This window comes from Podarcis raffonei, chromosome 8, assembly GCF_027172205.1.
Source record: "Podarcis raffonei isolate rPodRaf1 chromosome 8, rPodRaf1.pri, whole genome shotgun sequence".
NCBI classification, from domain to species: domain Eukaryota; kingdom Metazoa; phylum Chordata; class Lepidosauria; order Squamata; family Lacertidae; genus Podarcis; species Podarcis raffonei.
Genome location: NC_070609.1, coordinates 12,653,606 through 12,666,076, shown reverse-complemented (window position 1 = coordinate 12,666,076; position 12,471 = coordinate 12,653,606). Strand labels below are relative to the sequence as shown.

The 12,471-nt window shown below is 43.6% G+C and overlaps 1 protein-coding gene across 2 annotated transcripts; it reads right to left on the bottom strand.

The window, feature by feature from the left end:
* Nucleotides 1–365: 365 nt before the first annotated feature.
* LOC128418372 (phospholipase A2 inhibitor and Ly6/PLAUR domain-containing protein-like) lies at nucleotides 366–5,349 on the bottom strand. 2 transcript variants are annotated; one of them, XM_053397981.1, is made up of 4 exons: nucleotides 5,128–5,349; nucleotides 3,534–3,680; nucleotides 1,091–1,222; nucleotides 366–785 (listed from the first exon to the last, which is right to left on the bottom strand). In XM_053397981.1, the coding sequence occupies exons 1-4, from the start codon at nucleotides 5,198–5,200 to the stop codon at nucleotides 646–648; spliced, it is 492 nt and encodes a 163-aa protein (XP_053253956.1). In that variant the 5' UTR covers nucleotides 5,201–5,349; the 3' UTR covers nucleotides 366–645. The 2 variants fall into 2 exon arrangements, with proteins under 2 accessions (XP_053253956.1, XP_053253955.1); XM_053397980.1 differs by having other exon boundaries at nucleotides 4,772–5,348.
* Nucleotides 5,350–12,471: the final 7,122 nt, after the last annotated feature.

Below are 12,471 nucleotides of genomic sequence, written 5' to 3'. Positions count from 1 at the left end.
TTAAAAGAAACAAAGAGAAGTGTCTAAGTTTCAAAAGTCAATTAGATAACAACATTATACCATTACCCTCCTCATGAGGAGGAAGTGAGGAAATCTTCAAATTGAGTCATTGTTCATTTTATTACTATTTCGCAAAGGAAACTGTGGACAGATACCTCTATCCCCTTTCATTGAATTTTATGCTGCTGATTCTCAGGGAAATCTTGAAAATTGGCCTGGGCTTCCAGAAACATAAAGCAATTAGTTATTAGTAACTTTATTAACTAATAATTATCCATTTGTTCCTTCTACTGACTCTGTCCTTCACTGCCACCACTGCCAAATATTGTTAATTTGATAAATGCAGAAACACAACACAATTTTATTTGCCACACCAGTTTATTTTGATTATGAAGGAAGGAAAAATTAACCCATAAACCATATCATGAGACATAGCTCCCAAGCCCCACATTTCTCTATGCTCTGCATCCCATTCAGCCTCCACCAAATGCCAGATAAAAGACACAGGAGTCCTGTGAATTCCAGAAACTCTGCAAAGCCACCATCAGAGAGGCAATCTCCACCTCTACCGATGCTGCAAGTGGTGGGATCCAAAATGATGGAGACATTCTTCTCTCCTAACTGCTCTTCATTGTTGAGCCGCTTTCAGTGAGGCAGAGTATCACCGCATCGTGCTTCTGTTATAGTGCCTGAAAGGTAGTCATAATACGGTGATGTCCTAGCCAACTCACAAAACGTTGGGGTGGCACAGCCGTTATAAACCTTATCAGGAACCGAACTGTCATCTGGTAAAGAGAAAGAGGCATGGTCACATGTGTATTTTTTTGTTATTATGCAAGAGAGGCTTAATCCACATTCTGGGATGGGGAGAGAGAGAGGCTCAATATTGCATTCTGGATCATCACTTCATAGGCTCAACTATATACTGCATAATACTGTAGTATGTTCAGGGGAGAGAAACCTGCCCTTTCCCACAAAACATGAAATCTTTTTTCTGGCATGAAGCTGCAAACAGAATAAGAGAGCAACCAACCCACCCTGGCAAACTGTGTTTCTAATCTCCCTCACATTTATTAGCAGTGATACTTACTGTGAACAAGGACAAATTCAAAGCATCGAGTCTCATCACCACGACATCTGAGATTTCTCAACTTCGGACAATTTTCTGGGTCAGAAGCATCATAGAACGGACACCTTAGCCCATTGAAACCATATCCTCCCCCTGCCAAAAGCAATCCATACAATAAACACATGGATCCAACCCATATATCTCCATAAAAAATCCTAGGCCTCAGTTCTATAATCCTGCCAGAGGGTTGCATTAATCATGCAGACAACACAGATCTGGTTATTACCTTGAATACCTAGACTGAGATGCCAGCAGTCGGATTGCAGGACTTCACCTGCTCTGGATGGTGTGTTTTGGAATGGGGAGAGAGAAGCCAGACAGGCCTCAGGTGGTAGGCCATCCACTTGTGAGCCAGGCTCAGCCCTGGTAGGCATATGTTCCAACATTTCTTGAGAGGACATTGGGACATCTCCCGCCCCAACCCTCCCACAAACACATGGATATGACCGGGAAAACCCAGACGTTTGGCAGCCCTACATTATGTTGTTTACTTTGTTACTATGTTGTAAACTATGGTGTCACCTATTGCTGAAGGGTATATACATATATATCTACATATAGATATATACATTTTTAAAATAGTAAATGCAGCTTGTTATTATTATTATTATTATTATTATTTGTATTCAATACATTTATATATGTTTTATATACCACAATACAGTCTCAAAGTGGTTTGCCAATTAAAAGTGTGTGTGTGTGTGTGTGTGTGTGTGTGTGTATGAAACTGTGAAACTACAATAAAATAAAAAGCAATTTTACACATAACTACAATGCAATGCAATAAAGCAATCAAATCTCAAAAGAAATAAAAATAAGATATAATTAGATTCAGGGATCTTTTCCCTCTCTTCAGAGACCCTTTTGCCAAGACATCTCCCAACTCACTACAGATTACACTGAATTTATGCCCTACATTTACACAAATAATAAAATACCTGCTACTCAGTCAGTATCACAGATCCCATTCTGTTTCACAAATGCACACAATCTGCCCAGTCACTCCAGCATCTCTTACTCAAGTCACCATCCCCTATCGCCTGTCACTCCTTCCACACAACAAAAATGTACTTCAAAAACCAAAGAAAGAAAGAAATGGTTCACTTACTGAACCGTATAAAATAATAATACAAATTGCCACCCATGAGTCACACATATATTCCTGACAACAATTTCACTACTTCCCAGGTCACAGTCTCCCTTTCCAGACTCTAGTTGGGCTAGTAGGGAGCAAGGAAGAAATGTATTGTGTGTCCAGGCAGAGACCCCCCTCTCCCCTAGGAGACAGGCCCAGAGCAATGAATCATACATGTCAACATTTATTATGATTAAAATGGCCACAACTTTATCCACAGTTTCACATGTAGGAAACTTTGGCTTAGGCATTGGCCATGTATCCCTCTCAGCCCCCCAGCCAGGGAACTGAGGCACAGCAGAGTTAATTGGATCAGAGGGGGCATTGTAAAATGCATCTTTACATAGCCAGCCCCGACTTCTCCACACAATTTTGGGAAGTTCACCGACAACCTACCAGTGTATGGCCAGTGATCCCCTTCACACAAGTCCTGAACCCTGAAAATGCCATCGCAAGGAGGGGTGAGTCACCATTTCAGTCCCCCCCCCTTAGAATGACGACTAAAGGTTTCTGTCCAAGGCCTAAAACTGCCAAAGTTGTGACAATTCCTACAGGGAAGGTGAAACCTGCGGAGAAGGGACAATTCCTTCCTGGCTCTTCAACAGCAACCATCGTAAGACGGTAGCAACACCCACAAACCTGGAAGGAAAATGGTTAAACTGCCACAAAAGGAGGAGATCTAAGAGAGGGTTGGGTGGGTGAAGCTCTGGAACCGACTGTGCATCCCACGCTGGCTCCGCCCCACTTATAAAACCCCAGAGCAGACCGGAATGAAATTTTCTGACTCGCGGTCCGCTCACTTGGCCTGGCGCTTAGTGACACTACAGATTGGCTGGTTTAAATAGGGGTTTGGCAGGAACCCCAATGGTCCGCGAATCTTGGAAGGCAGGCCAGCTGAGGCCAACTGGCTTGTCTCTAGGGAGATCGGGAGTGCTGCGCGCTGGTCTGCAAATGGCACCCACTGTCAAATGTTTTAGTGGTTATTCATCTCTCTATCGCTCCCCAATCGCCCAATAAATGAAGAATCACCCAGGGGTCATTTGAAGCTCTTTGTCAATAAGTGCTTCAGACAGGACACTTGCTTCCCCTTTGAGACACAGATGGTGATGCTGATTCTAATCATCTCCCATGTAAACTAGGAAGATGGCTATTGCACTGGAACAGTATCATTTGTCTATGAACAACCAATGAGAAAACGTGAAACCTCAATGCTATTCATGCTCAGGGATACATAGAGATATATAAATCTAAAAGAATGCAGCTACTTACAGTCAATCCGTCTTTCGTTGCAGAAGAGAGTTTGGCAGCAGTAGATCCTATTCTGTAAGTCATCTTCTAATGTAGAGAAGGTGTAATTCGTTGAGGGACAATTTGTAGCACATCCCATTTTAAAATTGGATTCTACTGAAGACCCATCTGTGAGCAAGAATTGGAAAGACTAAATCTGCAAAAATTCAAATCACATCTCTCCTTACTGAAATCTAGAAGATGTTTTTTTTTAAAAAAATTGTCAAATGGGTGACTGAAGAAAATAAAATATGTCAAGCACTGGATTTGCAAGCTCGTGATTCAAGTCATTTCATTAGTAATCAACCAATGAGTACAACATATTTTCTTCTCCAAAACCATGTAAATATTCTAGGATATTTCCTTAAAAAATTGCACAGAAATGGGTCAAGGCAGACTTGTTTTTGCTAAGGGCTCGAAACAGGCTAATCTACCATCCATCTCTACCTAATAATCAGTTAGTTGTTTCAGAGGCCCACTCAAGAGTATGCCATATACTATATTTTTAAGAGGCAGAAGAAGAATATATTACTATGCTATGCATTTTTGTGTTTTTATACTGTAAACCGCCCTGCGATCCTCGGATGAAGGGTGGTATAGAAATTTAATAAATAAATAAGATGGTAAGAAAAACTGGCAACCCTGGAAAAAGAGAAGGCTAGTATGGAGGTGGTGAATGTTCACTTCACAGGCCAAGTTTGTAGGAGAAAATAAAATACAATGAAAGAATTAAAGGCAATAAGAAAAGTACAATTAAAAATCACACAGCATTTAGCACATCAGTTGATAACTGCTGCAACAAGCAAATGTATTGGGGGGGGGGAATTGGGGACCGCAGAGCTCCCAAACTCAACATCCCTACTGCCTCTTTGCCTCAATTTGCAAACTATATCAGGTTGGTTAATTCACTTAACTCATGATGCTCCAGCAACTTTACATTCCTGTTTATCATTGTGGCCTGTCACTCAGGTACAAGTCTCTATAGAGTTGAAAATCACCCACTGAAGACAACCAGAATGATTACAAAGCACTACCACCCACCCACAGCTCAGATAGCTTTTCCAGGAGGATCCGGTGGTTGATGCATGTAACCTTCTAAGAGGAAATGTATATATGTCTGTTCATGTTGGCTTTTTTTTAAAGAGAGAGATTTGTGTGAAATGTCAGAGTGTGCCTGTCAGGGTTTGAGGAAGTATGATATTATAATATTGCAGACCTACTTGCTGCGGCATTGCATGAGCCCATGGTACCCAGCCTGTGTATCTGTGAGCACCGGAGGGCAGGGCAGACTGGGAGAGGGACGCAGAAGATGAAGGAGCCCAACACAGCACCCCAGTAGCCCCATGTACTGAGCGAGAAATGAGCTCCAACAGCCATGCAAGGCATAGTGGCAGATGGACTTCGTTACTCCCTCGGCTGCAGTATCACCACCTCTCCAACGCTTCTGCTCCCAAGTCACGCCTGATCCAGGAATGGACCGGTTGCTGCTGCCACCCACACTCCAGCCCCAAAGGCCAGCCCAGTTGTGGGTTCCCTCAATGAGGGAGCTATAGTGGCAGTACATGGTGGCACCCACTTGAAAAAATGTGCCCAGGGCAATGCCCCTCCCATGCTACATCACTGCCTACTTGGCAGCAGCTGCTTTGCATATAGTGAGAAGATGACTTTGAATCTTGCTTCAAAGGGCTGGGTTCAGGTCATTTAATTCTGGTTAGTCAAGGAAACAGCAGACCCCGATAGGCTCATGTTTCTTATCAGTTGGTAGTTAACTGTCAGTGAGGAATTAACATACAGGGCAGTTGGGAAAATCAGTTGAGGGAGGTGTAAGGCAAAGGCCAGAGAATATTCACAGAAAGCATGTTAACAGTAATTGGCTGCCCTGTCTAAAGTCCATAGCTGAGATATTACACACTCTATTAAGTTACAGAGGAAGGGCCCTAACTCACTAGTAGACCATTTGCATTGGATGCATAAGGTCCAAGATTCAATGACTAACATCTCCAGGTATGGATGGGGGAAATTACCAATAGACAGTAGACACCTCATGCCAATTGGTTTAGACAATATAAAGATGGACCAAGGGTTTGAGTCTGCAGGAGGTAGCTTCCGCTTCCTGTCTTCATGTGAGCAGGTATTATATCACCGAAACAATGTAATGTATAAACCCTCTTTCATTTCAATGAAGAACATATGTGAGGCTTGAATTAAATGCATTACTATTTGCATAGATTAGTGCTATCGCACTCCCAGTTATGTCACTTTCTTGGCACTCTCTAAATGTTATGGAATGTGACTCAAAACAACAAAACTGCACACATGCACAAAGAAAATACAGAGGTGTGTTACAGCACTATGTTGTATGCAAGCAAATAACAAGGTGTGTTGTCGTGGTATGTGTGGCAGTGGAGGGGTTCCCAAGAAAGGCTCTAATACGTTTTGTTTTGGCAAACAGCAACACAACAGCCCTGCAGCACAGCCAGTAGATCCTTACTCTCCAGTAGTTGCTGTCACCATGCTCTCACTTACTCCTGCAGTCCCAGTTGGGAGAAAACTTGGAGTACACTAAAGCAATCACTTTTTCAAAGGTTTGGAGCCAGTACCACAACACTCCTCTGATTGCCCTGCATCTTTGTGGTTTGTCTCAAAGTGTAGTGGCACCCCATACTCTTTCTGAGTCTCCAAGGACTCAGAAGAGTGTGCTGGTCACCTACATCTCTTATCCTAAACTCACAGTAGGTTCTACGCATGTGTGGATTCTAAAACCCCGAAATTGGAAGACATGTACACTTCAGCAGTCAATTTAAGAAACCTATTAGGAATTAAGGTAACAGGGAAACATGCAAAAAGTCAAAGCAGAATACAAAATAAACCCAAGCACTGTGGCTCTAAACTAAACCAATCTTAACCAAAGCACATCACTTGTTGTTCAGGTTTACTCACAAAGAATCATCAATTTTTAGAAGATTCTATCTTGGAACCACAGTGCTGGAAAGGCAACTGGATCCCCTCCTGTTGGAAGGGGAACAAACTGCAAGAAGCAGCTCAGTTTTTTAAAGGCCCACTCCTCTCTTATGGGAACGGAGAAGCCTTGGCTATTTCTGATCAAGTTTCTTGGCTATTTCTGATCAAGTTTCTTTGGTCCCTCAAATAGGTCCTTTAACTAAGGTCCTTTGCTATAGGTCCTTTAACTAAGGTCCTTTGCTATAGGTCCTTTGCTAAGAAGAGGCTTGACTCAGAATTGATGTGCAGCTCAGGCTCTTTCTTCACAGCATGTTTCCTGGCTGAATTTCTTGGGCCCCAGAAAGAGAAATCTTCCAGATGTACTCAAATCCCTTGAAGAAAGCAAGCCCATTATATGTCAACAGACTCTACAGGGTCTTCTGGGGAGAATCACAGGCCTGGTTCATGTGTACACTCACCTCAATTCATCTCCAGTTCTTTGGTTGTCCAGCACTTAATTACTCACCTGAATGCATGAAAGGTCATCCCTAGATACTCCAGGGACCAAATGGTGGACCTACACATCCAATTTTAATTAAACAGAAAAGACATACTCACTTACAAAGCCGTTAGCATAATGTTGAAAGCAAAAGCCGTTGTCAATTTTGCAAAAACTGAAGAAACCTTCGGAACATACTAGATTTGCCACTTCTGTGAGGAGAGATGAAGAAACATTCAGTGGCACCACAAAGTTGCTCATTCCATGAGAAACGGCATCTACATTCACGATTAGAAATATGACCATGAGCTCAACCTTTGTTGGATATAATCCAACAAACGAAATAGAAGCAGCTTTCATCAACTCAGGATCCACTTGCAATAGTGGGTCATGTGGGATGAAAGCATCCAAAACGCTAAATAATGCTCACAAGGTCTGTAGAACTCTGTAATGTCATATGTTTGAGACAGTTATGTCAGGTGGTACAGCAGTGGCCCTTATTAACCATCTTCTGTATGAGAGCAGCAGAAGTGGTGTACTGCTATCAGTCTCAGTTTGTCTCTAACAGTATTTATGTTAGAAACAAATCATCTATATAAGATGTATTATCAACATTTTCCTGCATTGTGTATATTAATCTGAATGTGCAAGCACACAAAGTAAAAGTTATTTCTTATTTAAAGTGTCTTGTTCAGCTTTTAGAAGAGGGAAAAGGGAACTCCTTAAAGGGTCAAATGACCCTTTATCATACAGCAATCTTATTGGTTTTCAGGATCCACAAGCAGTGGTGGGTTGGAAGATGCATGTACACATATACACACCTTCCCCCCATTTCTCACACCCAAACATACCCACTCACAGTGACAGACAGAGAAATAGCTTTATGGTGTTTCATGCATCCCCACACCAAAGCAATGGCATCTCCTTCCCCCATTGCAGCACATTCCACCTTACCTCTCCCTGTTGCCCCAGATAATTAACTGTGTGGTTCCCCCTTCTTCCCTGCACCAGTCAGATGGGCATTAAGTTGTACAGTCCAATTTCAGAAGTCCCATCACACACTTCTGCACACAGCCCACATTATTGGTGCTGGGAAGTGTGCTACCACCAGCCCAGAGCATGAGCAGAGCATGAGGGCAATGGGGAGAAAGGTGCACCAGGAAAGGCTTCCCCATCCACCTTCATCACAATCGAATGTGTGCTCATCTGCCCTGCCAAACACCTGCTTGGCCAACTGAGGGAAACACAGTTACCGAAACAGGACAAGGGGTCAATCCGCAGGTATGTGACATAGACAACCGATTGCAGCTGACATGAGGTCCATAAGCCATGAATTGCTCACTTGTGCTGGAAGTAATGGGCAGGTGGCCCAGTCTCATGAGAAGTATAACAAGCCCAAACAGAGCAACCACATCAGCACAGGAAGCACTATAAAATCAAGCACTAACAGGCAGTGCGTTGCTGGGAGGGAAGACTAGCCAAGTTCTTTGCCCTTGGTGAAGCCTCCAGAGGCTGCATTGCAGCTCTCAGCCTCTGTGTGTATGTGTGTGCAAATGCATGTGGGGTGTGTGTGCAAAACTGGGTGTTTGACCTGGGTGAAATAAAGCCTAGTTTCGCCCTTGCTACCAGAGATTTCTTTCTATTTTGATTCCCAGATGCTCTTGGTCTTATCCAATCTTTTCAGCATATTTTTTTTTCCTTCAATGAACCTATCTCAGTCTCTCTAGCTTAGTCCACCCCACATCCCCTCCCAGGTAGTGAAAAGAAGAATCCAGGATTTCAGCTTCCGACTCACCTGGGAGAAACAGGGCCAGGAGAAGGCAGATACTGAGGAAAGCCTTCATAGCGCTGAAGAGATCAAAAGCTTAGGAAGACTCAGAACAAGCCAGCAGATGACTTGTGGAGGAAGAGGCTGATGTGGGGGAATTTATAGGCCAAAGCGGGGAGGCCTGGGAGTAGAGGTGGGAAGATCTGGTCCAGTGAGGGGCGGGAAATGATGAAATTAGAAATTGCATAGAGTGTTTTCTTGGAACACAAATTTCAGTGCTGAAATTAATAAAATGTTTTTTTTTAGAATGGCATGATGTTCTGCCAACTGCCTTTTCAATTAATTAACAACTCTTCAATTAAGAAACAGCGATCATTCTCCTTTCGATGTAATTTCGCCAAATGACCTTCCAGTCCTTCTCCACCCCAATTTCTCCACTGTGTCTGAGGAAAGTCTCTAGAGTCAGCCAACTTGGCACGTTCAGTTTGGTAATATACAATCCTTTTACAGAATGTATCCTGCAAAACAAAACAGCTGAATTTTTAAACCCCACAAATTAAAAGCTGCTTGAGAATGTTTTAAACAAATTAGAAACTTGGAGCAGGGAAACAACAGCAGAAACACCCCCCCCGCAACCGCCGCCACCAAGCCCTGCCCAAAGAGTTCATTCACATGAGTCTGGTTCCACCTCATAGGTCAGCTCGTAATGGCCTTACAAAGGGAACAGACACTGCAGTCCTCACCACAGTCAAAGGTCCAGTCCTCACTGCAGCAGGAGTCTTTATAGCTGGAGTGCAAGGGCAAGATGGTGAAGGCCTTGCGAGGGGGCAGGCCCTTCAGTCCTCACCACAGCCGATGGTAAGTGACCAGTAGAGTGACAATCAAGTGAAATGCAGAAGGCTTTACACAGTCAACCATTTTGTTTCAGACATAACATGAAGAGAACAACCAATATGGTTTTGTAGTAAATTCCCTCCATTTTGGTCTGGAACTGAACTGGTGGTACACAGCTTGAATTGTTCCAAGAGAGGCTAGTGCTTCAGGCATGCATTCAGTGGCATCATTTGCACATCACTTGAGTGTTTGACAACCGCAAGCTGAAGCACTGTTTCTGTATTTTTGCTTGTGTGCTGCTGTATTTTCCAGCCATATTTGCCCATTATCATAGGCTTGAGTTCTATTCCTCACAGAAAGGAATAGTATCTTTCAGCGGGACTTCATTGCTGCCTCTCTGGATTGGCTGGGAGAAGTAGGCAGGAGCATATTGGCAGAAGAGGAAGCAGGCGGACGAAGAAGTGCCATGGTATTTTATGTAGTATTACACAAAAATGTAAATTCTAATCTTCACACAATATATGCAAACATTTTCCGATGTCCAGGTAAATTTCTGGCTCCACTCCTTTGGTTCCCTGTTTCCTGTTTGACCTCAAGCACAGCTATAATGTACCACCTGCTATCCCTTCCCCTGAGCCCTTTGGAGAGGCTTGCAGGGGTTGCTTTTGGCCCCCAAGCCAAATGTCCTCCACCCTTGGTGGTCATAGTCCTCCAATCTTCTCTGGCTTTTGGCTTCCCTTTTTCAGCCAAAAGAGCAGTTTGGTAATTTTAGACCAAACTATGAAACCACATTTCTTCAACAAGTGCACTATGAATCCACTCTTATTCAGAAGGTAAATTGGCTGAGCAGCATTTTGAGGAAATATTGGCTGATGTTAGATTTCCCATGAACCTCAACTGGTAGAGTTGAAATGAACCGGCTGAACCCGGCCCTGTTCTCACAATGGCCAACCAGATGCCTGTGCAAAGCCTCAAAGCAGGACTTGACAGCAACACCATTCTCCCCACTTGTGATTGTTTTGTATATTGTTTAATTCTATCGATATTTAATTGTTGTTCATGCTTCTCCTTCTTTTCCTTTTTTTTAAAAATGGTTATTATTCTTAACTGTAAACCATCTTGAGGCCCATCAGGGGAAAAGACAGAATAAAATAAATAAATTGTTACGAGGTGGGGGTTTTTTGGGGGGTTGGAGGGGGGCGGAACTAAGGGGTCCTAAGATGTATGCCAGACCCATCTATTCCCTGGATCCAGTAAGTGTTAAAAGTTAGTCAATTGGCAGAATAGTCAAACCATGTTCCTGGTGAGCTGATGGGGTATTAAGGGGCTTTGTGCAAAACAGAAAATGGGTGGGGGGGCCCTCCTTCAAGAAACAAAGCCAGAGGTGAGAGCAGAGTTTTGCAGTGATGTGAGACAGATGTTAAGGCAGCAAGCTGGAAGAAGACAGAGAGATAAAGCAACTTTGGTGTCTGTCACGGTGTCCTATTGTGCCAGTAGCGTTTAGTCATGCTGGCCACATGACCTGGAAAGCTGTCTGAAGACAAATGCTGGATCCTGCGGCCTGATGAGCGCTGCACCCCACAGTCACTGTTGACTGGCCTTAACTATCCAGGGGCCCTTTCCCTCTTACCTTTTACCTGTGTCAGAGACAAAGGCATGATGATTATGGACTACATGTTTTCCTAGGATTCCTAGGACTCTAAGGCATGAGGTTGAAATCCCTTGTTGGAACACTTGTCTCCCCCTCACAATCAGTTTCATACCACTGACAGTGAAATCTGGCAAAATGCTTGAGGTTCCAGAAACCTAATCCAATTTTGCTGCTGAGCTATGAAACCTAGCGTAACCTGTGAGGCCTCATTTCCACACGGTGGTGAAACTGAGGCTGGCACGATTAGGAGGGACGTGTCCTTGGATTTCTTGGGAGGGGAAAGAGATTTAATTTGCTTTCAACACTGCTTCAAATTCTGGTATGGTGCTATTGAAGCCTTAGATTAGCAGTACCCGGAGGTCCAGCGGTCCGCCAACCCCGTGGCCAGAGGGGAAAAACAATTCCAGAGACTTCTTGGTCAGAGAAAAGAGATTTATTGAGATCTGCGCAGAGGCAGCCAGTGGAGTCCTCTCCAAAGACTGGCTACAACGATACAAGTAAACAAGCATTTTTATACCTGAGAGCATGTCCATCTCTTCCCACCTCTTCAAATTCTCCAATCAGCTGGCAAGGTTAAGCTTATTTCCTTATATGGCATATGGCTATCTGACTAGCTAAGCCCACCTCCTTCCCTTGTTCGTGTGCTCCTCTCTTGCGTTACTGCAACAGAGAGCATGTGCAGAGCGCAGCTCCTGGTTTGCAGAGCTCAAGCAATTGCAAAGAGGAAGTAGCTCCCAGCTTGCAATTGCGTTTTTTTGCTAGCTGCTTAACCACAACTGCAGAAGTTAGCTTAGGTGCAGATAGTATTGAGATTAACCCTTTCACTATTAGAATTCTAGCAATTTGTGACACTGTTCTGAACCTTTTGTTCCCGGGTGCTGGCAAAGTGCTCCTTGTCGTGGCCTATACTTTCCTCCAACTAAGCCTCTTCGTGCTTCCCTGTATGGCCCACTGCTCTTCCTGACTCTTCAGCTTTCTAGAATGATTAATACACTCCTGATCACCTGCCTCCTCTTGGTCCAGCTTCCTCCAGGAAACAACCTTGGAAGAATAGACATGTTATGGCTATCAAAGTCCATAGTATCTGGTTTTAAGAACACTGAAATACAACTGAGAACTTTATCAGATCATAATCTGATATGTACTATTACGAAAGGCCAACCAAATACCACTTTTAGATGGAAGCTGAATGACAGCTTGTTAGAAAGTCTGCAATAATGCAAACGGG